This window comes from Myotis nattereri, assembly GCF_964212035.1.
Source record: "Myotis nattereri genome assembly, chromosome: 9".
In the NCBI taxonomy this organism is placed as follows: domain Eukaryota; kingdom Metazoa; phylum Chordata; class Mammalia; order Chiroptera; family Vespertilionidae; genus Myotis; species Myotis nattereri.
The window spans coordinates 6,448,250-6,470,639 of NC_138084.1; the positions used below are offsets into that span (position 1 = coordinate 6,448,250).

At 57.3% G+C, this 22,390-nt stretch overlaps 2 protein-coding genes across 2 annotated transcripts; both read left to right on the top strand.

The window, feature by feature from the left end:
• The first annotated feature begins 948 nt into the window (after positions 1-948).
• On the top strand, positions 949-13,082 carry ANKRD13D (ankyrin repeat domain 13D). Its single transcript, XM_081100162.1, has 15 exons — positions 949-1,127; positions 1,682-1,817; positions 1,923-2,047; positions 3,033-3,078; positions 3,161-3,304; positions 3,510-3,699; positions 9,742-9,808; positions 10,203-10,284; positions 10,501-10,562; positions 10,659-10,789; positions 11,595-11,752; positions 11,880-11,996; positions 12,079-12,242; positions 12,320-12,411; positions 12,714-13,082. The coding sequence occupies exons 1-15, from the start codon at positions 1,038-1,040 to the stop codon at positions 12,925-12,927; spliced, it is 1,818 nt and encodes a 605-aa protein (XP_080956288.1). The 5' UTR covers positions 949-1,037; the 3' UTR covers positions 12,928-13,082.
• Positions 13,083-14,114: 1,032 nt separating this feature from the next.
• Positions 14,115-22,083, top strand: SSH3 (slingshot protein phosphatase 3; the record flags this gene model as incomplete). The annotated part of the gene is made up of 14 exons (XM_081100200.1): positions 14,115-14,180; positions 14,615-14,652; positions 15,185-15,416; positions 16,303-16,421; positions 16,500-16,571; positions 16,914-16,979; positions 17,090-17,278; positions 17,363-17,456; positions 17,695-17,823; positions 17,907-17,953; positions 18,587-18,733; positions 18,924-19,124; positions 19,208-19,481; positions 20,852-22,083. The coding sequence occupies 14 exons, from the start codon at positions 14,115-14,117 to the stop codon at positions 21,146-21,148; spliced, it is 1,971 nt and encodes a 656-aa protein (XP_080956326.1). The 3' UTR covers positions 21,149-22,083.
• Positions 22,084-22,390: the final 307 nt, after the last annotated feature.

Genomic DNA, 22,390 nt, shown 5'->3' on the forward strand with positions numbered 1-22,390 from the left:
CCAGACCAGGACCAGACGCCAGGCCAAGGCAACAACGCCTGCGCTAGGCCAGGAGCCCTGCACCTTGGTTCCGTGTGGGTGAAGGGGCCGGCTCTGATTTCGAAACTCTCCGTCCTCTCCCGACACTGGCAACGAAGGGCAGCCTCTGCAAAAGGGATCCACGCGGCGGGTCAAAGCCGCTCCCCGTGGACAGTCCTCCACCAGGAGTGGTCTAGGGCTACTCGGCCTGCCCTCCCCACCCCCAGAACTCCTGTTACTGCTCCAGGGCCTGGGGGCCGCCCCCTGCATGTCCGGACCCAGTCCTGCGGTGCAGCCACCTCCAGACCCGGGCCCAGGTCCCTGCTTCACGCTCAGCTGGCCACCCTACAGTGGCCGGGGGTGGGAAGGCGGGAGGCGGGCGGGGGAAGGAAGGGGACCGGGCCCAGCAGGACTGCCGGCGAAATACGATAACCCACGCGTAGCATAAGGGCAGCCCGCTGCGCGCGCACGCCCCGGGGTCCCAGTCCCCGCCCCTCGCCGAGACGCCCCACCCCCGGGCGCCCTCCTTCCCCTGCGGGACCCGCCAGGAGGGCCTACGCTGGGCTGGGGCGCCCCCTGCAGGCGGCGGGCGGAGCTGCAGCCAGGCCCCGCCTTCCGGACCGCCCTCCGCAGACCCTCTTGGCACAGAGGCCGGACCGGGCTTCTCCCCGGCGCGCGCACTGGCCACCGGCGCCGGGCAGCGCGGCCGCCAGACCTCCGCGCGCGGGCTCGGCTGCGGTTGCCATGGCTGCGGGTGGCGAGGGGGCGCGCGGCCCGACGCCCCGCCCCGGCTCAGCCCCGCCCCCGGCCCGCCCTCCCCGCCACCTGCGCCGCCGCTGCCGCCACTGCCGCCACTGCCGCGGAGGCGCGGGGTCGGGGGCTGCGGTGGTGTCGCCGGGGCGCCGTGAGGACGCGAGGCGAGGGGGCCGCGCCAGGCTCCGAGCAGAGGCAGGGCCGGGCCGCCCTCGCCACGCCCGCCCGCCCGCCCGCCCGCCCGGGATGCGGCGCTGAGGCCCAGCATGGCCGGCCCGGGCCCCACCTTCCCGCTGCACCGGCTCGTCTGGGCGAACCGGCACCGCGAACTGGAGGCCGCGCTGCACAGCCGCCAGGTGAGGCCCGCCGGGCACCCGGACCGTCCTCGGGGCTCCGCGCCCAAAGCCCTGGCCTCCATCCCGGAGGCCTCCCGTCCCCGCTCGGCGCCGCAGCCGCCTCCCTGCTCACCTTCCCCGGGCCGATGGCAGCCCAGGTGACCTGCCCCTCTCGCTTGAGCCTCGCCCGCCTCGCCCGTGTCCCCGCTCCGCACTGCACCCAGCCCCTCATCTCTCGCCACGGCCGCCCCTGAGCCAGGCTGAGATGGAGCAACCCGGTCCTGGTCCCGAGGCCGGCCCAAGCTCTTGACAGCCGCAGCTCTACCTCTGGCCGACCAGGCCCCCCACTGGGCCCACAGCTCTGTCCCTGGCAAAGCACAGGAGAGGCGGGCAGGCCCTTCCCACCTGCCCTTTCCCGGCCCCTGCAGGGACAACGAGGTGCGCCCTCTGCCATTTCCACCGCCTGTCCGCCTGCTTATTTCCCATATAGCGGCTCCCAGCGCCGTCCAGCCCAGGGGTCCTCTTGCCCCTGCCTCTCTCCCCTTGCCCCCTGCTGAGTGTCCCCTCTCCCCCAGCATGACATTGAACAGGAGGACCCCCGCGGGCGCACCCCGCTGGAGCTGGCCGTTTCCCTGGGGAACCTGGAGTCCGTGAGAGTCCTCCTCCGACACAATGCCAACGTGGGCAAAGAGAGCTGCCAGGGCTGGGCAGGTACTGCAGCGGGCAAACGGGCTTCCTTGAGGGTGACATGGGGTTGGTGAGTGACCAGACCTGGGGCCGTGGCGAGAGCACCCTTCAGCAGCTTGGTGACCCCAGTCCTGCAGGAGGCGGTTAGCACTGGGGACCCTGAGATGGTGCAAGTGGTGCTCCAGTACCGGGACTACCAGAGGGCCAAGCAGAGGCTGGCTGGCATTCCGGAACTGCTCAACAAACTCCGCCAGGTACAGAGGGCACAGAGGTGTGGCCAGTAAGAGGGGTGGAGAGCCATGGCAGGGGGCTGGCAGGCTGCGTGGCGGTCACCGGGTCACACGTGCCTGGCCTGGCCTGGCCTGGGAAGGGCACCCAGCTTGTGCAGCATGCTTTCCCAACACTGCCGACAAAGTGCCTCTCTCTCTCTTTTTGTGTCTATCGAGATCTCTGATTATTTTTCATTTAAATTCTTTATTGTTTAAAGTATTACATATGTCTCCTTTTTCCCCCATTGACCTCTCCCCGGCCGCTCCCACTCCCCAGCGCATGCCCTCACCCCCGAAGTCCCTCTCTTATGACCCCAGCCCAGGGTCGCGGAGGAAAGAGAGGAGTCCAGGCCCACAGGGACCAGAGCGGGTCTTTTGGAAGGAAAGCCCTTACCCGCATTAGGGTCTCCTACTGCCAGAAATCTCAGCAGAGCTTTAGACCATGGGCCCCCTGGTGAATGCAGATTTTTCTGGAGGGAGGATTTCATCCAACTCCACGGATGTGGCCTGCGCTTCTAGAATACCTGTCTGCCCTTCTCCAAGCACCGGGGGAGGAGGGGGGTTGAGGGAGCGCACTACCTCCTTCCCCCATCCCAGGGGCAGGCCCAGAGGGGGTCCTTGTGCTCCGTTTACAGATGAGGATTCTGGGATCCACAACAGCCAGGAGCTCCCTCGGAGGTCCCCCCCCCCACCCCCACCCCCACCCCCCTGCCCAGCACGCCAGCAGCCAGGTTGAGCCTGGCCCTCGGATCTTATAGTTTGATTGCTGAAGGCCTTTTTAGGGCACCACGTGGCCCACTGTTTCCTGGGTGGGGTTTGGTTGTGATGGGGGCATAGCAGGGCCATGGCAATGCATCAGGACTTGCTGAAGGGCGCGGCTCCCAGAACGGGGCTGCAGACAAGGAGCTGCCCAGGCCCACTGGCCCCCAGAACTAGGCAGGGCCCTGACCGGAGCTCTGATCTCTCTCAGGCCCCCGATTTCTACGTGGAGATGAAGTGGGAGTTTACCAGCTGGGGTGAGTGGGGACTGCTCGGCTCCAAGGGGCCTGGGGTGGGACCTTAAGGAAAGAACCCTGGTGACCTCTGTGCCCCCTGCAGTGCCCCTCGTGTCCAAGATGTGCCCGAGTGACGTGTACCGTGTGTGGAAGCGGGGTGAGAGCCTGCGGGTGGACACCAGCCTCCTGGGCTTCGAGCACATGACCTGGCAGCGTGGCCGGAGGAGCTTCATCTTCAAGGGCCAGGGTGAGCTCTGGGGGACTCGCCGCGGGCGCCGGAGATGCTCCTGTGGCTTGTGAAGACAATGCTATCCTTTCTTTCCACTCTCCAGGTGTGGAAATGGAGGTTCGGGGCGGAGGGGCAGGTGGCTGAGGGCGTCATGATGGGTCCCCATCCACTGCCTCGGGCCTGGCACTGATTTACCCCCCTCTTGCATCCCACTGGCTGGCAGAGGCAGGAGCCCTGGTGATGGAAGTGGACCATGACCGGCAGGTGGTGCACACGGAGACGCTGGGGCTGGCCCCTCCTGAGCCGGAAGTGCTGCTGGCCGCCATGCGGCCCAGTGAGGAGCATGTGGCCAGTCGCCTCACCTCTCCCATCGTCTCCACCCACCTGGACACTCGAAATGTGGCTTTTGAGAGGTGAGTTGGGGTCTGGCCACACTGCGGGCAGTGCCCTTGAGGCTCCTGGTGCAGGTCTCTGGGAGGCTGAGCCACTTGCAGAGGCTACTCAGATGAGGGGGGGGGCGGTCACTGCAGGCCCAGTGTCCCCCAAAGATTGGTCACCTAAGCATCCTGTGGCAACCTTTAAGCCTGCACCTGTCTCTACTGGCAGCTGACTTCCTGGGGAAGAGGCTAGGTCAGGGTGTCCCCAGTGTCTTGACTCCTGACCTCGCATGTTTTCCCATAAAAACAAGGATTTGGGCTGTGGTTCAGGACAGCTGTTTGCACCGAAGTTGGCTCCTCAGTAGTATAGCTGTGTCTGGGCCAGAGGCCTTTGTGGGCAGCCTAGGAACCTGACTCTTCCGGCCAGAGTGTATTTCTGTGACAACACATGCCCCAGTTCCAACAACAGACTTCAGAAACACCTAAAAGAAAAACCAAACTGTTTTATTGAGATATAATTTTCATATACCATCCAGTTCACCTATTTCAAGTGTACAGCAATTCAATGGTTTTTAGTGCATTCACAGATATGCAACCATCACCACAGTTAATTTTAGGACATTTTATCATCTCAGAAGAAACCCTATATCTTTTACCTATTAATTCCCACCCCCTTATTCCCTCCCCCAGCACTAAGCAACTACTGATCTTTATAGATTTGCCTATTCTGGACATTTCCTATGATATGTTGATTTTTTTTTTAAATAAATTTTTATTGACTTCAAAGAGGAAGGGAGAGGGAGAGAGAGAAACATCAGTGATGAGAGAGAATCATCGATCAGCTGCCTCCTGCACACCCCACGCTGGGGACCGAGCCCACAACCCCGGCATCTGCCCTTGACCGGAATTGAACCTGGGACCCTTCAGTCCGCAGGCTGATGCTCTATCCACTGAGCCAAACCAGCCAGAGCGATATGTAGACTTTTATAACTGGCTTTTTTCACGTAGCCTCTATCCACTGAGCCAAACCAGCCAGAGCGATATGTAGACTTTTATAACTGGCTTTTTTCACGTAGCACAATGTCCTCAAGGTTCATCCCAGTTGTAGCATAAAGCTGCATCATTTTTTATGGCTGAATAGGTTGTGTGAATAGACCACATTTTGTTCAGTCATTCGTCCATTGACATTCTGATTATTTCTACCTTTTGACTCTTACGAAAAATGCTGCTATAAACAGTAGTGTACAAATATTTGCCTGGACATATGTGTTTATTTTTGTTGGGTATATACACCTAGGGTAGAATTGCTGGGTCATGTGGTAGCTGGATGTGTAATTGGAGAACTGCCAGGCTGTTTACCGAAGGGACTAGCATTTTCTATTCCTGCCAGTGGTGTATGAGGACTCTAATTTCTCCGCATCCTCACTTAACACTTACTGTTCACTTATTTATTTTTGGATTTTAACCATCCTATTGGGTGTGAAGTAGTATCTCACTGTGGTTTGATTTGCATTTCCCTAGTGACTTATGGTGTTGAGCATCATTTCATGTGCTTTTTGGCCATTTGTATATCTTCTTTGGAGAAGTGTCTCTTTAGATTCTTTGCACATTTAAAAAATTGGGTTATCTTTTTATTATTTAGTTGTAAGAGTTCTTTTTACAAATTCTAGTTATAAGTCCCTTATCAGATACATGATTTGCAAATATTTTCTCTTATCCTGTGGGTTCTTTTCACTTTCTTGATGGTGTACTTCGAAGCACAAAAGTTTTATATTTGTTTGTTTTTATTTTTAAAAACCTATAAAGATGGTATCAGTGGCAGCATTTTTATTTTATTTTTTATTTTTTAAAATATATTTTTATTGATTTCAGAGAGGAAGGGAGATGGAAAGAGAGAGAGAAGCATCAATGATGACAGAGTATCATTGATCGGTTGCCTCCTGCATGCCCCTACTGGGGATCAAGCTCGCAACCTAGGCACGTGCCCTTGGCCAGAATTGAATCCAGGACCCTTCAGTCCACAGGCCAACGTGATGCTCTATCCTCTGAGCCAAACCAGCCAGGGCTGTTTGTTTGTTTTTAAAGAATAGTTTATTGATTTTTAGAGAGAGAGGAAGGAAGAGAAGCATTGATGTGTGAGCGCAACATCAGTTGGCTGCCTCCTGTACGCCCCCCACCGGGACTGAGCCTGGAACCTGGTCATTTGCCCCGACTGGGAATTGAACCAGCAACCCTTTGTTGCACAGGATGACACCCAACAGAGCCACACTGGCCAGGGTGAAGCACAAAAATTTTTAATTTTTATGAAGTCTAGTTTACCTATTTTTCCTTTTGTTGCTTGTAGTTTTTGTTTCATATCAAACAATACTTTGCCAAATCCAACCAAGGTCATGAAGATTTCCCCCTATATTTTCTTTTTAAAGTTTTATAGTTTTTGCTCTTACAAACGGTCTTTGATCCATTTTGAGTTAATATTTATATATGGTGGGTTCAATTCCATTCTTTTGCCTGTGACGATTCAGTTGTACCAGCATGATTTGCTAAAAAAAACTGTTATTTCCCTCCATTGAATGGTGTGACATCCCCTGTGGAAAATCAACTGACCATAGATGTATGGGTCTATTTCTAGACTCTCTACACTATTCCATTGATCTATAGATGTGTCTTTGTTCCAGTGCCACCCTGTCTTAATTGATATTGCTTCGTAGTAAGTTTTAAAATTGGAAAGTGTGAGTCTTCTGACTTTGTTCTTCTTTCTCGGGATTACTTTGGGTATTCTGATTCCTTTGTAATTTCATATGAATTCCCAATTCAGCTTGTCAGTTTCTACAAAGAAGTCAGATGGGATTCTGATTTGAATTTCAACCATGGTTTCCCAACTACGAATTCCCAACCGCAGTTGGTTGACTCCATGGATGCAAAGGGCCAACTGTAGTTAATTTTGGGGGGAGTTGGAAGATACAGATTTTCAATTGCATGGGAGTAGGCACCACTAACCCCCACATTGTTCAAGGATCACCTGTATACCTTTTGCACTTCTTTTGATAAATTTAAGTATTTTATTCTTTTTGATGCTATTGTAAATGGAATTGTTTTCTTTATTACATTTTTTAATTGCAAATATATAAAAACTAGAGGCTCGATGCATGAAATTCGTCAAGGGCCTTGGCCCTGGCCCCCACCTGCCACCACCGCAGCTGGGGGCCTTTGCCGCCTCTGCCGTGGCCCCTGCCCGCTGTGGCTTTGTCTGGAAGGAAGGATGTCCAGAAGGACATTGGTCTAACTAGCATATTATGCTTTTATTATATAGATACAGTTGATCTTTGTGTATTGATCATGTATTCTGCAACCTTGCTCATCTCGAACTCATTTTTTAGTTGTAATGGACTTTTAGTGGATTTCTTATGATTTTTATATGTAAGATCATGTCATCATTTAATAGAGTTAGTATTATTTCTTTTTATCCAACCTGTTTATTTTTAATTTATTTTTCTTGTGTAATTGCTTTGGCTAGAATCTCCAGTAAAATGTTGAATAGAAGTGGCAGGAGCAGACATCTTTGTCTTGTTTCTGACCTTGGGGAAAAAGTATTCAGTCTTCCACCATTAAGAGTGATGTTAGTTGTGTGTGCCCTTTATCAAGTTGAGGAAGTTTCCTTTTATTTCTACTTTGTTAAGTGTTTTTTATTATGAAAGGGTTTGAATTTTGTCAGATGCTTTTTTCTGTGTCTATTGATATGATCATATAACTTTAAAAAATTCTATTGATATATGTTACATCAATTGATTTTTAGATGTTGAATCAACCTTATATTCCTCTGGTACCAGTGGTTCTCAACTTTCTGGCCCTTTAAGTACAGTTCCTCATGTTGTGGCCCAACCATAAAATTATTTTTGTTGCTACTTCATAACTGTAATGTTGCTACTGTTATGAATCATAATGTAAATATCTGATATGCAGGATGGTCTTAGGCGACCCCTGTGAAAGGGTCGTTCGACCGCCAAAGGGGTCGCGACCCACAGGTTGAGAACCGCTGCTCTGGTACAGTCCACTTGGTCATGGTGTATGATTCTTTTCATATGTTGCTAGATTTGGTTGGCTAGTATTTTATATTCATATTAATAAAGAATATTGGTCTGTAGTTTTTTCTTGTGATGTCTTTGTCTGATTTTAGTATCTGGGCGAAAAATTCCTCATAGGATAAGTTAGGCAGTGTTACCTGGCCGGTTTGGCTCAGTGGATAGAGTGTCGGCCTGCGGACTGAAGGGTCCTGGGTTTGATTCCGGTCAAAGGCACGCACCTCGGTGGCAGGATCCTCCCTGGCCTGGGCCGTGGTCAGGATGCAACCAATCGATGTGTTTCTTTCACATCGATATTTCTCTGTCTTCCACTCTCTCTAAAAAATCAATGGAAAAATATCCTCCGGTGATTTCAGAGATGAAGGGAGAGGGAAAGAGAGATAGAAACATCAATGATAGAATCATTGATTGACTGCCTTCTGCAGGGCCCACGCTGGGGATCGAGCCCACAACGCGGGAATTGAACCATAGCCTCGACGCTCAGCCACTGAGCTACGCCAGCCAGGCGGTATTAATTCTTTAAATGTTTGGTGGGAATTCATTAGTGAAGCCATCTGGGCCTGGACTTTTCTGTGGGTAGTTATTGTATTGCCACTTCAATCTCTTTACTTGTTACAAGTCTATTAGATTTTTGAAAAATTTGTTTTGATAGTTTTTGTCCCTTTAGGCTTTGTCCATTTCATCTAAATTATATAATTTGTTTGGGAACAGTTATTCATTTGTATGCTTTTATAATCCTTACTTCTGTAATGTCAGTAACAATGGCCCCTTTTTTATTTCTGAGTTGAGTAATTTGAGTCTTGTCTGTTTTCTTGGCCAATCTAGCTAAAGGTTTGTCAATTTTGTTGATCTTTTCAAACAACTATCTTTTGGTTTACTTTATTGTTTTTCTATTCTGTATTTCATTAATTTTCACTCTAATGTTTATTATTTCCTTCCGTCTGCTTGTTGTGGGTTTACTGGGCTCTTTCTCCAGTATCTTAAATGGAAGGTTAGATTATTGATTTGAGATTTCTTCTTTCTTAATATAGTCATTCACAGTTAAGAATTTCCCTCTAAGCTCTACTTTAACTGTGTCCCATAAGTTTTGATATGTTGTGTCAAAACTTTCATTTCCATCCATCTCAAAGTATTCCCTGATTTCCCTTTTGATTTATTCTTTGATCCTTTGGTTATTTAGGAGTGTGTTGTTTGCTTTCTATATATTTGTGAGTTTCCCAAATCTTTTTTTCTGTTACTGAATTCTAGTTTCATTCCATTGTGATGGGAGGACACACACTGTCATTTCTGCCCTTTACATTTTATTGCGGCTTCTTTTATGGCCTGGCATGTGGTCTGTCCTGAAGAATATCCCATGTGCAGAAGAATGTGTATTCTGTTGTTGCTGGGTGGAGTGTTCTAAGGAAGTCTGTTTAGTCTAGTTTATGGTGTTGTTCAAGTCTTCTATTTCCTTGTTGACCTTCTGCCTGCTCATTCTCTCCATTATCGAAAGGGAGCTATTGAAGTCCCAACTATTATTGTTGAATCAGATATACTTTCATTTTCAACTTTTTATTATGGAAAATTTCAAATATTTATGAAAGAAGAGAGAATAGTATGATATGCTCATCACCCAAGTTCAACATTTATTAAACATTTTGCCAATCGTGTTGCATCTATCCTTCCTCACCTCCCCCCCCCTGCCCCCGGGCTGTTTTAAAGTACATCCCAGATGGCATATCATTTCAGCAGTAAATGCCTTTGCACCTGACTCTAACACATAAGGATGTTTTTAAACCCAGCCCAACACTATTATCAGACCTAACAAAATTAACAGTAATTCCTCAGTACTTTCCAGTCCCCAGTCCTTGTTCAGTTGTCCCAGCTGTCCAGGCGGCCTCTTCCAGGTCCCTGCATGTTTCACAGTGAGAGGCTGATTGGAGGGAGTCTTTGGAAGGGAAGGCTTTGGCCAGGGTTGTGGGGTGCGGGGCCTCATGAACTCCTGTTTGGTCTGTTTCAGGAACAAATGTGGTATCTGGGGCTGGCGGTCTGAGAAGATGGAAACCGTTAGCGGCTACGAGGCCAAGGCAGGAGAGGCTAGTGGTGGGGGCTGGGGTAGGACAAGGCCCGGGACTCCACTCCTTCTCCTCATCCACCCATATGGAGGGAGAGACAGAGGAGCCGGTGGGCTCTGGAAGCCTGCGCAGCCCTGGGAACTCAATGGCGCCCAACCACCCAGCCCCCCGCTGACACGTAGAGGTCACCCACATCACGGGCCCCCCACCCAAGTTACTGAGAGGAAAGCAGACCATTTTCCTGTCATTAGTGACTTCCCAGGGTTTAGCCCCTGCCATCTCCTCCACTGTGGGGAGCAAGCTCTCATCTGTCCTGGGGACAGGACTTGGGTCCCGTGCTGGTGAGGCTGAGTGTGGGGAACAGGCTCTGAGCCCCCAGCTCCCCCGTAACCCCCCTGCTCCCCAGGTGTACAGCGCCATGAATGTGGAGCTGGTGACACGCACACGCACGGAGCACCTCTCTGATCAGGACAAGTCGAGGAGCAAAGGTAAACCCAGGTGCGCCTGCTGCTGCCCAGTCACACCATGTGGTGGGGTCACCCTGGTCTAGGGGGCCAGAGTATCCGGGACAAGCTGAGGGGTCACCCCAACCCCGTCGGCTCTGTCTTCCACTTGACAGGAGGCTCCCAGGGTGGACAGTGGGTGGGGGCAACCTGGGGGCAGTGGCCTAAAGTCCCTTCATGGGCTCCCACCCGTCTCCTTAGGGGGGAAGACTCCGTTCCAGTCCTTCCTCGGGATGGCCCAGCAGCACTCCTCCCACAATGGGGTGAGCCAGGGCTGGGGGCAGGGGCTGGGACCGACCGCTGGGCAGGGCCAGGCAGGTGCTGTCCTGAGCGCTAAGCGGGGTCCTGGGGCCCACCAGGTTCCTGTGCAGCAGGCAGCCAGCCCCACCAACCCCACAGCCATTTCCCCCGATGAATACTTTGACCCCAACTTCAGCCTGGAGTCACGGAACATCGGCCGCCCCATCGAGATGTCCAGCAAAGTACAGAGGTGAGGTCCGGGGCTAACTGGGACTTCTGTCGATGACAGGGACCCTGCCTGGTTCCCCTGAGCTCTAACAGACTCCTGTCGCACATGGGCCTACCAGAGGAGGGGATCCACTCACTCGCATCCGGCCTGGGACTTGGCCCAGAGGACTGGTCACTCCTCTTTGGTGAATGAGCAAATGAATGAGCGGGCAGCACCACCCATGTCTGGTTCTCTATGAAATGTAATGGCACTTGCTGGGGCCAGCTTCAGAGCAGAGTGGAAAGGGCCCAAAGCTCTACCACCTCCTGGCTTCATGGCCCAGGGAACCATCTTCCTCTCGCGGAGTCTGGTCTTCTCAGTAGCTGAGAAGTCACACTTGGGCACTATGAGGGTCTGATGCGCGTGACACAGAGCTCATGACGGGCCCAGCACTGTCCCAGGAACCTCTCTCAGCCGCCCAGGGCATTTGGACCCCAGCAGTCCTGACCTGTGGGCTGTGCTGGCCACCTGTGGGCTGAGGAGGTGGTCAGGGCTGTAGACCAGGCTCAGACTGAAGCCAGCAGCCCAGCCTTGCCCTCACCTAGACGAGCTGAGCTGGCACAAACTACCATAGGCTCCAGCCTGGGCCCAGGGCCTGGGGGCAGCTCGGGCCATAGGACCAGAAGGTCACAAGCTCCTGGAGGAAGCAGGCAGGGGCCGCTGAGGAGAGAAGGGGGAACCCAGGCCAGGCAGAAGGCCCGAGTACAGGCAGGTGTCCGAGTGGGTGGGCTTTAGGAGAGGGGCCACCAGAGGTTCCTAGACCCACGTCCTGTGGTTGGCTGGGCAGATTCAAGGCAACACTGTGGCTGAGCGAGGAGCACCCGCTCTCCCTGGGTGACCAGGTGACACCCATCATTGACCTGATGGCCATCAGCAACGCTCACTTTGCCAAGCTGCGGGACTTCATCACCCTTCGCCTCCCACCTGGCTTCCCAGTCAAGATAGGTGAGAGGGTGGTGGGGAAGCAGGGAGGCCTCAGGCAGCTGCAGGGAGTGGGGTGGCTGTGGCCACAGGGGCCAGGCACAGGTGGGTCTATGGCCACAGTGGCTCAGGCTTGGCTGTCTCCTCACAGAGATTCCCCTTTTCCATGTGCTCAATGCCCGCATCACCTTCAGCAACCTGTGCGGCTGTGACGAGCCTCTGAGCTCGGTGTGGGTGCCAGCCCCTGGCTCTGCTGTCCCAGCTTCAGGTACTGCTCTAGAAGGAGGGGGCCGCACGACTTGCTGGGGTGTGAGTCCTGAGGGCTGAGTGTGGCCCCTCTGTCACCCCAGGGAGCCCTTTCCCATGCGAGGTGGATCCCTCGGTGTTCGAGGTGCCTGAGGGGTACAGCGTGCTGGGCGCAGAGCGCAGCGAGCCCCTCCGCGACGAGGACGACGACCTGCTGCAGTTCGCCATCCAGCAGAGCCTGCTTGAGGCAGGCACAGAGGCGGAGCAGGTGGGGTGCGGGCAGGGCGGGGCCTGGGTCTGGGCAGGGGTGGCAGAGATGACAGCTCTGGGCTCTGGCTGCTGCAGGTGACTGTCTGGGAAGCCCTGACCAACACCAGGCCTGGCACCCACCCTCCGCCCCGAGCCATGGCCTATGAGGAGCAGCTTCAGCTGGAGCGGTGAGTGTTCTGGGACCTACCAGTCCACGTCTCAGCCCTGCCTTGAGGTCCTTGGCTGGTGGGGGTGGTAGCAGGTGGAGGTGCTTGTCCCAGGACCACCTGCCATGCGCATCACTCCCCGGCACCGAAGGCGGCATGTGGGCTGGGAAGACCGGGGCCCCACCGTGTCTCTTCTCTCTGATCTCCCAGGACCCAGCCACCCCGTCCTGGTCCTTGTCCTTCAAAGCCATGTCCCAGCCCTTGGCCTCCACCCCCAGCCTTGGGGCTCACCTGCCTGCTCCCCCTCACACCTGTCCTTGAAGGGCCCTCCAGGAAAGCCTGCAGATGTCCACAGAGCCCAGGGGCCCGGGATCCCCTCACAGGACACCCCAGGCCCCGACCCCCGCAAGCTTTGAGGAGCAGCTTCGTCTGGCCCTGGAGCTGTCCTCACGGGAGCAGGAGGAGCGGGAGCGGCGAGGGCAGCAGGAGGAGGAGGACTTGCAGCGGATCCTGCGGCTCTCGCTCACAGAACACTGAACGCTGGCTGCCCGGCCCCGGGAGGGCTGTCGGCCCCCCACCCGCTTTTGTAACTTATTTATTTATAAACTGTCTGCTGCTGATGTGGGGCCTGGAGCCCCGGGGATGGGCTTGCCTGGGAGACCAAGATGGAAATAAAGAGACCTTCAGCGGCAGGCTTGCTGTGCTCAGTTGGGCGGGCGCTGAGGGGAGACACTGGGTAATGGCGTCAGACCTGGGTCCAGATCTTGGCCGTGGCGTTAGCCGCCCTGAGCCTCCGTTTGCTCGTTTGCTCGGCTGTAAAGTGAGACCACGTTCTACCCGCCAGGGCCGCGGGAGGGAGGACGAAGGGAGCCAGCGTGTGCCAAGTGCCCATCCAGAGTAGGTGCCTCAAAAATTCCCTGAGCCCTGTGCCACCTCCCGAAGACCCAGGCTCCTCCTGCCACCAGCCTGGCTTCCCCAGGACCCACTCGTGCTCCTGTCGAGGGGGCAACACGGAGCCTGCAGACTCCACTCCCGGCCAGAGCCCCCTGCACCCCAGGCCTGGGCTCCTGCTCTGACCCCGGCACATTCTATGGACCAGTCACTTCCCTCTGCACCCGCTCAGCCCCACCCCGCTCGCCTCCGGGGGGGGGTGGGGGGTGGGGGGGGGTGGGGGGGGCCTGAGGACCCCCACGAGCCTGTCTCCAGCGATTCTCGCAGGGTGGGAGCATGAGGGCCAGCCGGCAGGAGGAAGATGTTTGGGGGGCCCCCAACTTAAGACCCGCGGTGTCCGATCCTCTCTGAGACCTGTGCCCCCCAGTCCGGCCTTCCCCGGGACCCACCTTGGCTGCGTAACAGAACCTTTGAGGCCCAAAGCAGAGTCCAGGTGCCCTAACTGGGCGGGGCGGGGAGGACCGGGCTGGGGCGCTTCCCGGGAGGCGGGGCCGAACCTCCTCTGCTCCGCGGCCGCCCCGCCGGCTCCTCACCTGCGCTCCGCCCCCGGCTCCGCCTCCACCGTGTTCCGGAGGCGGGGGCGAGGCGGGCCGGCGGTGCCGGCTGCGCAGGCCGGGCTGGACGGGCGCCTGGCCCTTTAAGGGCCGCCCCCGAGGAGGTGCCAGGCCGGGTGGCTCTGGTCTCTCCTTCCTGGTCCTGCTGGGCAGGGACTGTCCGTGTGGCCGTGGGCGGGCTCCGTGCCTGGTGCCGGCCCAGTGCCCCCGCCTGACCCCATGGCGCTGGTCACAGTGAGCCGCTCGCCCCCGGCCAGCGGCCACTCCACGCCGGTGGGGCCCTCGGTGAGTCTGGCTTTGCTGCGGTCCCGCCCGCGGAGCTGGCTGCCAGCGGGGCCCGGGGAGCGCGTCCTGCCGACGGGGCTGGAGGTGTGGGAGGGGGACCCGAGGTCTCAGCTGGAGTGGGGGGGCTGGAGGCCCCCGGAACTGCGACCCCGGCAAGACGGAGCTCTGAGCGCCAGACCAGCCGGTGGAGGCCCATCTCCGTGGCCCCGATGTGGGCCAAACGCTAGCACCCCGCCCACCTGTACCCCCTGTTGCCCTACCTGGCCTGGCCGGACTCCCCCAGTCCTCCGGTGGGGGGTAGACTGGGGCAGGAGGGGTATCTGACACCTTTTCTGGTTCCACTCCCCGTAGGGTTGGGGGGTCGGTGGGCGGGCGGGTTCCCCCCAGCCCAGCACCCCCTAACTCCGTCCTGGGGGCTGCTGCTTTCCCCGCAGGACCAGGCCTCCAGGCGGCGGAGCCGGCTCCAGCGAAGGTGAGCGCCTCCCGCAGCACAGATGCCTCCATCCCGAGCTCAGGGGATGGATGTGATGGCAGCCGGTCTGTATGGGCGCCAGCCGCTGCCCTCCTGGAGGGCCCGCAGCCCAAGCCGACCACCGGATCTGTGGGGCAGTGCTGCCGGGGCATGGCTGGCTGGCGCTCCGCCTTGGCTTTCATCTTTCCCGGATCGTGTGGCGTTCCTTCACCCATTATGCCAGACTAGTGGCCACAAGCCCAAGGGCAAGATGGGACGACAGGGCCTGAGGATCCTGGGTCCCCGTCAAGTTCACAGTGTCCTTCGAGTTAGGCGGGTGGAAAGAAAAAGGGAGCAACGCTCAGGTTGGGGGCCACAGAGTGTGGGGGCCACACCCCCTGGGCACTCGTTGGAAATTCACGTTCTCAGGTCTCCACACTCCCTACCTGCTGACGCGTCGCCGATGGGGCCCAACGCCCGTTTTAATGGTGATTCTGATGTGCCCCTGTCCTGAGAGGTACAACAGGCCAAAACGGTCCCCCTGCCCTGCCAGGCAGAGCTTTGCAGTGCTCCACGGGGCTGTCCTGGGACTGCAGGACGGAGGGGACGGTGGAGACGCAGCTGAGCCCGGCCCTCGGCCCGCGGAGGAAGCCTCGGGCGAAGAGCAGCTCCACGGGGACCAGACAGACGATGGGCATGGGCCCCAGAGTCCTCAGAAGCAGGAGCAGAGTCAGCACCTCCTCCTCATGGTGGAGCTGCTGAGGCCGCAGGACGACATTCGCCTGGTGAGGGGCCCTCTTGGAGGGGGACGAGAGTCCTCCCTGGGGTGGGAGGCAGGGAGGGCAGAATGGGGCCGGTGTGTCTCTGGGAGCAGAGTGTGAGGGGCACCCTGGGGAGTGAAGGGTTTACTAATCCCTGACAGCCGGGTTGTTTAACAGGGAGAGGTCCTATCTGCAGGTGTCTGGAGGGCTGGGAAAGGACAGGGAGGTTCGTTCTGCATGAGCCTGTAGGGCCCAGTTAGGCCCAAGAGCTGGGATTACGCAGGGACAGGCTTCTGTGCAACCACAGCAAGACCTTCCTAACAGTGGGAGCTGCCCGTAGTGGGCCGGTGCTCAGGGAGCCTGCCGAGCGCCCACCAGGAGCTGGAGGGCCCGTGGGCGGTGGGACACGGGTGGGAGTGCGAGGACTAGTCCCCAGGTGCCTGTGGGACATCTCACTGCAGCAAAAGGAGAAAGAGAAGGTGCAGCCAGTCTTGTGTAGAACTGAATTTACTCCACGGAAACACCGTCTTTTATGGTGAGATTGTGTCCTTCCTATTTCTGTGGTAAGAAATATCTCTTGAATGAAATGATGATAATGGCAAGTGAAAGGGTTTATTTTAAACCTCCTTCCCGGACAAAGATAAAAAATGGGCGATCTTTGTCAGGTTCCTTCTCCCCTTTTTCCACACACACACCCTTTAAGGAAAATCTTTTAAAACATTTTGTTAGACCATAAAATTCAAAAGTTGGGAACCCCTGGAATGTAACCACTGACCTGAGGTCTGGGAAGAAGCGGGTGGCGTGGAGGGAGCAGACAGCGGTCTGTTCTAGGCCCAGGTGTGTGTCCTGGTGAGGCGGGCAGGGTCCTCGGGGCCTATGACCCGGGATTCTCTCTTCCCGCCTCCCCCAGGCAGCCCAGCTGGAGGCAGCACGACCCCCTCGGCTCCGCTACCTGCTGGTAGTTTCCACAAGAGACCCCGCGAGCCAGGATGAGACAGTCCTCCTGGGAGTGGACTTCCCCGATAGCAGGTGGGAGCAGGGAGAGGAAGGGAGGGGGGCGAGGAAGTGAGGTGCTGGGGGACAACGGCTTTCCCTCTGTCCTGCCAGCTCCTACAGCTGCACCCTGGGCCTGGTCCTGCCTCTTTGGAGTGACACGCAGGTGTACCTAGATGGAGATGGGTAAGAGATGGCAGCTGGAGGGCGGTGAAAGGAGAGAGGCAGAGGGGGTGATGCATATGATGGGGAGGTGGGGTCCTGGGGAGCTGCTGCGGAACTCCAGGCTGGTGTCTGAGGCCTGGGCCTACTCTCAGCTCGACCTCAGATTTACTGTGTGGTCCTGGGCAAGTCACCTAACTTCTCTGGGCCTCAGCTGCCTCAGCTCTGGCAAAGGGGGCTTATTTTGAAGCTCACATGTGTACATATTCTGAGGACCAGCCTCATGAGGCGTCTAGTGGGTGCGCCTCTCAGGGGCTCTGTCCCGGGGCCCGGAGTGGGGTTCCACTCCTCCCTGCTCTCCCTCAGGGGCTTCAGTGTGACGTCCGGTGGGCAGAGTCGAATCTTCAAGCCGATCTCCATCCAGACCATGTGGTAAGAGCTGGGGTAGTCCAGCCTCAGCGGGCCTCTCCTCAGAGACGGCTGCAGGGTCCGGGGAGGGGCAGCAGGGAGGACAGTGTGACCCAGCCTCTCTTCTGTCCCAGGGCCACACTCCAGGTATTGCACCAGGCGTGTGAGGCGGCTCTGGGCAGTGGTCTTGTGCCAGGGGGCAGTGCCCTCACCTGGGCCAGCCACTACCAGGACAGACTGAGCTCGGACCAGAGCTGCCTCAACGAGTGGATGGCCATGGCTGACCTGGAGTCTCTGCGGCCTCCCAGTGCAGAGCCCGGCCGGTCAGTACAGGGAAGGGAGGAAAGCGGGGGGGAGTCATGGCAAAGCAGGGAAGGGGTCCCCGGACTGATGGGCTCGGCTCCCAGGCCCTTGGAACAGGAGCAGATGGAGCAGGCAATCCGGGCCGAGCTATGGAAGGTATTGGACACCAGTGACCTGGACAGCATCACTTCCAAAGAGGTGGGCGGGGTGCGGGGCCCGGGAGGAAGAGGGGCTCGGATGAGGGGGCGGAACCCGCGGGCTGGGAGCCAGCGTTCTCCTCCCCTTGGAGTCTCCCCACCCAGCTCTCCTGTCCTGAGCCAGTCCCAGATGCGTGGCCTCGGCTCCTTGAATAGATGGGACGGGACGGGTACCGTCCCCAGAAGCCTGGAGGGAAGGGTGGGGCATCAGGAACCTCTCCTGTCCTTCCTGCCTGCAGATCCGCCAGGCCCTGGAGCTGCGCCTGGGCCACCCGCTCCAGCAGTACCGCGACTTCATCGATAACCAGATGCTGCTGCTCATGGCGCAGCGGGACCGGGCCTCCCGCATCTTCCCCCACCTCTACCTGGTGAGCTGCGGGGGGAGGGCGGGAGTGGGACAGCTGCAGCCGCTGCTGCGGGGGAAGAATGATGCCCCTCTCCCTGTCCACAGGGCTCCGAGTGGAATGCAGCAAACCTGGAAGAGCTGCAGAGAAACAGGTAGGGTTCCGACCCCCTCAGGACTGCCCGTAGCCTGTCACCCCCCTTGCCTGGCCTCCCCTCAAGGGGCCACCTGGTCAGAAACCCCCAGACGCCCCTCAGCAGCTGCTAACTCAGCTTCCAACTCTGTGCCTGGGGCCATGCCCCTCAGCGTGGTCTTGGCCAGACCAGAACCACCACCTTGCTGGTTTGCTGTGGCTCCCTGGCCCGCTCTTCTCCCTCCCCACGCTGTCAAGGGGGCTGGAAGTGCCCCTCTCCTGGGGGGACCTGGCTGCTGGCTCCCATAAGTTCCTATCAATTGTCCACCAGTTATGGCCCGTCACCCAGCTGCTGCAGACCCTCCCAATCTCAGCTTAGCTCAGCAGTTGTTCTCAGACTGACTTCTGAGACTAACAGAAGGCCCAGGGCTGCAGTCAAGCCCAGCAGCTACCTGGACTAGAGGCGACACATGCCCAGTGGGGTGAAATGATGGGCTCGGGGCCACAGCCATCAGCTCCTCCCATCATAACCGAGCCACCCCCACCTGACTCAGAACTGAGAACTAAACGGAAACGCCCAGGCCCGCTAGGTCCCCCGGCCAAGGATCCTGGAGCCGCTGGCCCTGTGAGCCTCACCTCGCACTCCCTGCCGCAGGGTCAGTCACATCCTGAACATGGCCCGGGAGATCGACAACTTCTACCCCGAGCGCTTCACCTACCACAATGTGCGCCTCTGGGACGAAGAGTCCGCCCAGCTGCTGCCTCATTGGAAGGAGACACACCGCTTTGTGGAGGCCGCAAGGTCAGGTGTCCCCAACCTCACGGCCTGCCCAACGCCAGCTTCAAGAGCGCCCATGCCATCCCCCTGGCTGCTTCCTCCCCCCTCTGCCTGGGCAGTGAGTCTGTCCGCTGACTGCCGCCCCCCCCCCCAATACTGCAGGGCCCCTCACAGCCAGGGGACAGGAAGGGGCTAACCTGTCCTGCCTCCACAGAGCGCAGGGCACCCGAGTGCTGGTCCACTGCAAGATGGGTGTCAGCCGCTCGGCGGCCACGGTGGTAGCTTATGCCATGAAGCAGTACAGCTGGAGCCTGGAGCAGGCTCTGCGCCACGTGCAGGAGCTCCGGCCCATCGCCCGCCCCAACCCAGGCTTCCTGCGCCAGCTGCAGACCTACCAGGGCATCCTGACTGCCAGGTACAGAGTGGAGGACAGGGGGACGGGGTACTGGGGATGGCTGCTGGGTCGCTCTGAGCTGACTCAGGGCCATCTCCTCACAGCCGGCAGAGCCATGTCTGGGAGCAGAAAGTGGGTGGGGTCTCCCCAGAGGAGTCCCTGGCCCCTGAGGTCTCTACACCCTTCCCACTGTTCCCGCCAGAACCAGGGGGCAGTGGGGAGGCGATGGCCATGGGGTTGGAGGAAAGCCAGGCATCCCCAAGAGAAGAGCCTGGACCAAGGCCCCGCATCAACCTCCGCGGGGTCATGAGGTCCATCAGCCTCCTGGAGCCCCCCTCAGAGCTGGAAAGCGCCTCCGGGGCTGATGACCTGCCAGAGGTGAGGCTGGGCTAAGAAAGGAGCCCAGGCTGAGGCAGGGTTGGGACCCAGAGGAGGGGGCAGGTGGCGGGAGGATGGAGGATTGGTGCTCCACTTCCAGCCCTGAGCAAGGGGTGCCCGAGCTTGGGGACCATACCCGGCAGTTCTCTTTGGTCTCCTCAGAGCATCAGAGGCCTGGTGCGGGCAGGGGAGTGCTGCTCCCATGGGAGCTGGAGAGCAGTCGTGGGACCAAGGCATCCAGGGGGCTCCTTGGGAGTGAGCCCGGCTGCAGGCTGCAGGCGGCTCTCAGCCTGGCAAAAGGACTTGCTTCCTAAGGGGCAGGGCTGCCCAGCTGTGCAGTAAGCATCCTCCCCAGACCAGGAGCTAGACACTGACTGCTGACCCTCGATGGGGGTGGGTAAGATGATCTTGGCAGCCCTTCCCAAATCTGAGAGGCAGCATATTAAAGGACATGCAGAGGGGTTACAGCACTGATGCGACCGAAGTCCTGGCTGAGCTGGAGGAAGGAGGGCTCATCTCATAGAGGGAGGGAACATCTGGGAAAGCCTCCTGGGGGAGGTGGTACTGGGTGTGGAAGAATGGGGAAGGAGGAAAGGTGGATGGATGGGTGTGGGTGGTCCTAAAGGCAGGCTGTCCTCACTCCACACCCAGCTCAGGGCCCTGACACTGGAATGTGTTTCACAAATGACTGTCTAAAGGCAGAGGGGGGCCCTGGCTGGGTAGCTCAGTTGGTTAGAGCATTGTCCCAACACACCAAGGTGGTGGGTTCAATCCCTGGCCAGGACACATACAAGAATCAACTAATGCGCCCTAGCCGGTTTGGCTCAGTGGGTAGAGCGTCGGCCTGTGGACTGAAGGGTTTCGGGTTCAGTTCTGGTCAAGGGCACATGCCAAGGTTGCAGGCTCTGTCCCCAGTGCGGGTGTGCAGAAGGCAGCCAATCAATGATTCTCTCTTATCATTGATTTTTCTCTCTCTCTCTCTCCCTCTCCCTTCTTCTCTGAAATCAATAAAAAAATATTTTTTAAAAAACCAACTAATGAATGCATAAATAAGTGGAACAACAAATCAATGTCTATCTCTCTCTCTCAAATAAATCAAAAAAAGGCAGAGGGGGCAAGATGAGGAAGTGGGGGCCTCAATGACATGGCAGGTGCAGGGAAGCTAAGGAGGGCTTCTGGGCCAGAAAGCTTAGACAGGTGAGGGCTGAGGAGCAAAGGGCAGTAGGGCTGGGATGGATCTTCCCTCCTAGGGGGAAGGAATGTCTCGTGAGTAGTTCAGTTTTTTAGTATTCAGTCAACAAACAGTCTGCACCCACCCTTTTCCAGGCTCTGTGCTTTATGACCTTTTTGCTTCTACTTTCCCCTTCCAGGTTTTCTCTTCAAGTGAATCCTCAGATGAAGACCCTCCACAGCCCTTTCTTCAGGTCTCAAAGGCCAAGGGAGGCAGGCGGGTCTGCAAGGGGCCTTGGCCTGCCCTGAAGTCCCGCCAGTCTGTGGTTGCTCTCAACAGCGCCGCCCTAGTGGCCAGCCGGACCCGGGCCTTCCAGGAGCAGGAGCAAAAGCAGGAGCAGGAGCAGAGGGAGGCTGGCTATTCCTCCACACCCAGGCTCAGGAAGGTGGTGAGGCAGGCCAGCGTGGATGGCAGTGGGGAGGAGGGCGAGGCCTGAGCCCCCACACATGCCTGTGCCCCCTTAGACACTAATAGAGGTGCCTGCATACAGCTCCTGGGAGGAGCACTCCTCACTCCCGTCAGCTTGTCTGCACTCCTCTTAGCTCCTCCCAGGAGGTTCCAGGCCCCCTTCACTACAGCCTCAGCCTCTACAGCCTTAAATCTCAGACCCATGTCCACCTGCCCAAGGGCTCAAGACTTTCTCTGCAATTGGGGATATAGTAGAGAGAATGACGGTGCTTTGGGGGGCATTGTCAACCGCTGCCCGAAACACTTGCAGCCATGGAATAAAACAGTTCCCCAGTGCTCCCTCATGCTCCCTCCCCCACCCACTCCTGTCTGCCTCATCTCTAACCCCCTTCTTTCCTGGGGCCCTCTAGGCCGGAGAACCAGTGGCCTCCAAAGGTCTAGGGCAGCGGTTCTCAACCTGTGGGTCGAGACCCCTTTGGCGGTCAAACGACCCTTTCACAGGGGTCGCCTAAGACCATCCTGCATATCAGATATTTACATGACGATCCTTAACAGTAGCAACATGACAGTTATGAAGTAGCAACGAGAATAATTTTATGGTTGGAGGTCACAACATGAGGAACTGTATTTAAAGGGCCAGAAGGTTGAGAACCACTGGTCTAGAGTAACCCCAGTTCTCAGTCCCCAGTCCTGGGAAGCTCTGAGGAGCAGAGAGCTGGGCCCTCTGATGGGGCTGGCAGGTTGGCCTCCCTCACTCAGCCTACAGCCCCTTCCAACCCTTCCCCCCAACACCCCCTCCCTCCCGTGGCCAGGCCGTGGGACACAGGGCACCAGGCCAAAGAGAGTCCACTTTTTGTCCTTCACAGCCTCTGGCCAGTTTTTCATAGTCTTGATAGTATCTGACTTTGTACTTAGAAATAAAAAAAACCATTTTCATATTATTTTTGATTTTATGATGAAGCCACCTACTGTCAGTCCAATTCTTCTGTGGTTACTCAAGGAGTCTGGCCTCCTTTTACTCCCTCCCCGTCTCCTCACCATTCCCGGGTGTCTCGAGGTGTGCGTGTTGGGGGTGGGGTGGGAGGGAGGATGGGAAAGGAGGGAGGCCAGCGTTGTCTCCTCATCTCCTCGGGCAGGGCCTAGGTAAAGGCTCGCTGCCCACGCCCTCTCTGGTGGGTCGGGCAGCAGGTGCTTGGCTCTGCTGGGACAGCTGAAGGGAGTTACTCATGAGGAAGTGGAGGCGGCCAACACCTGCCTGGACAGGACCGAG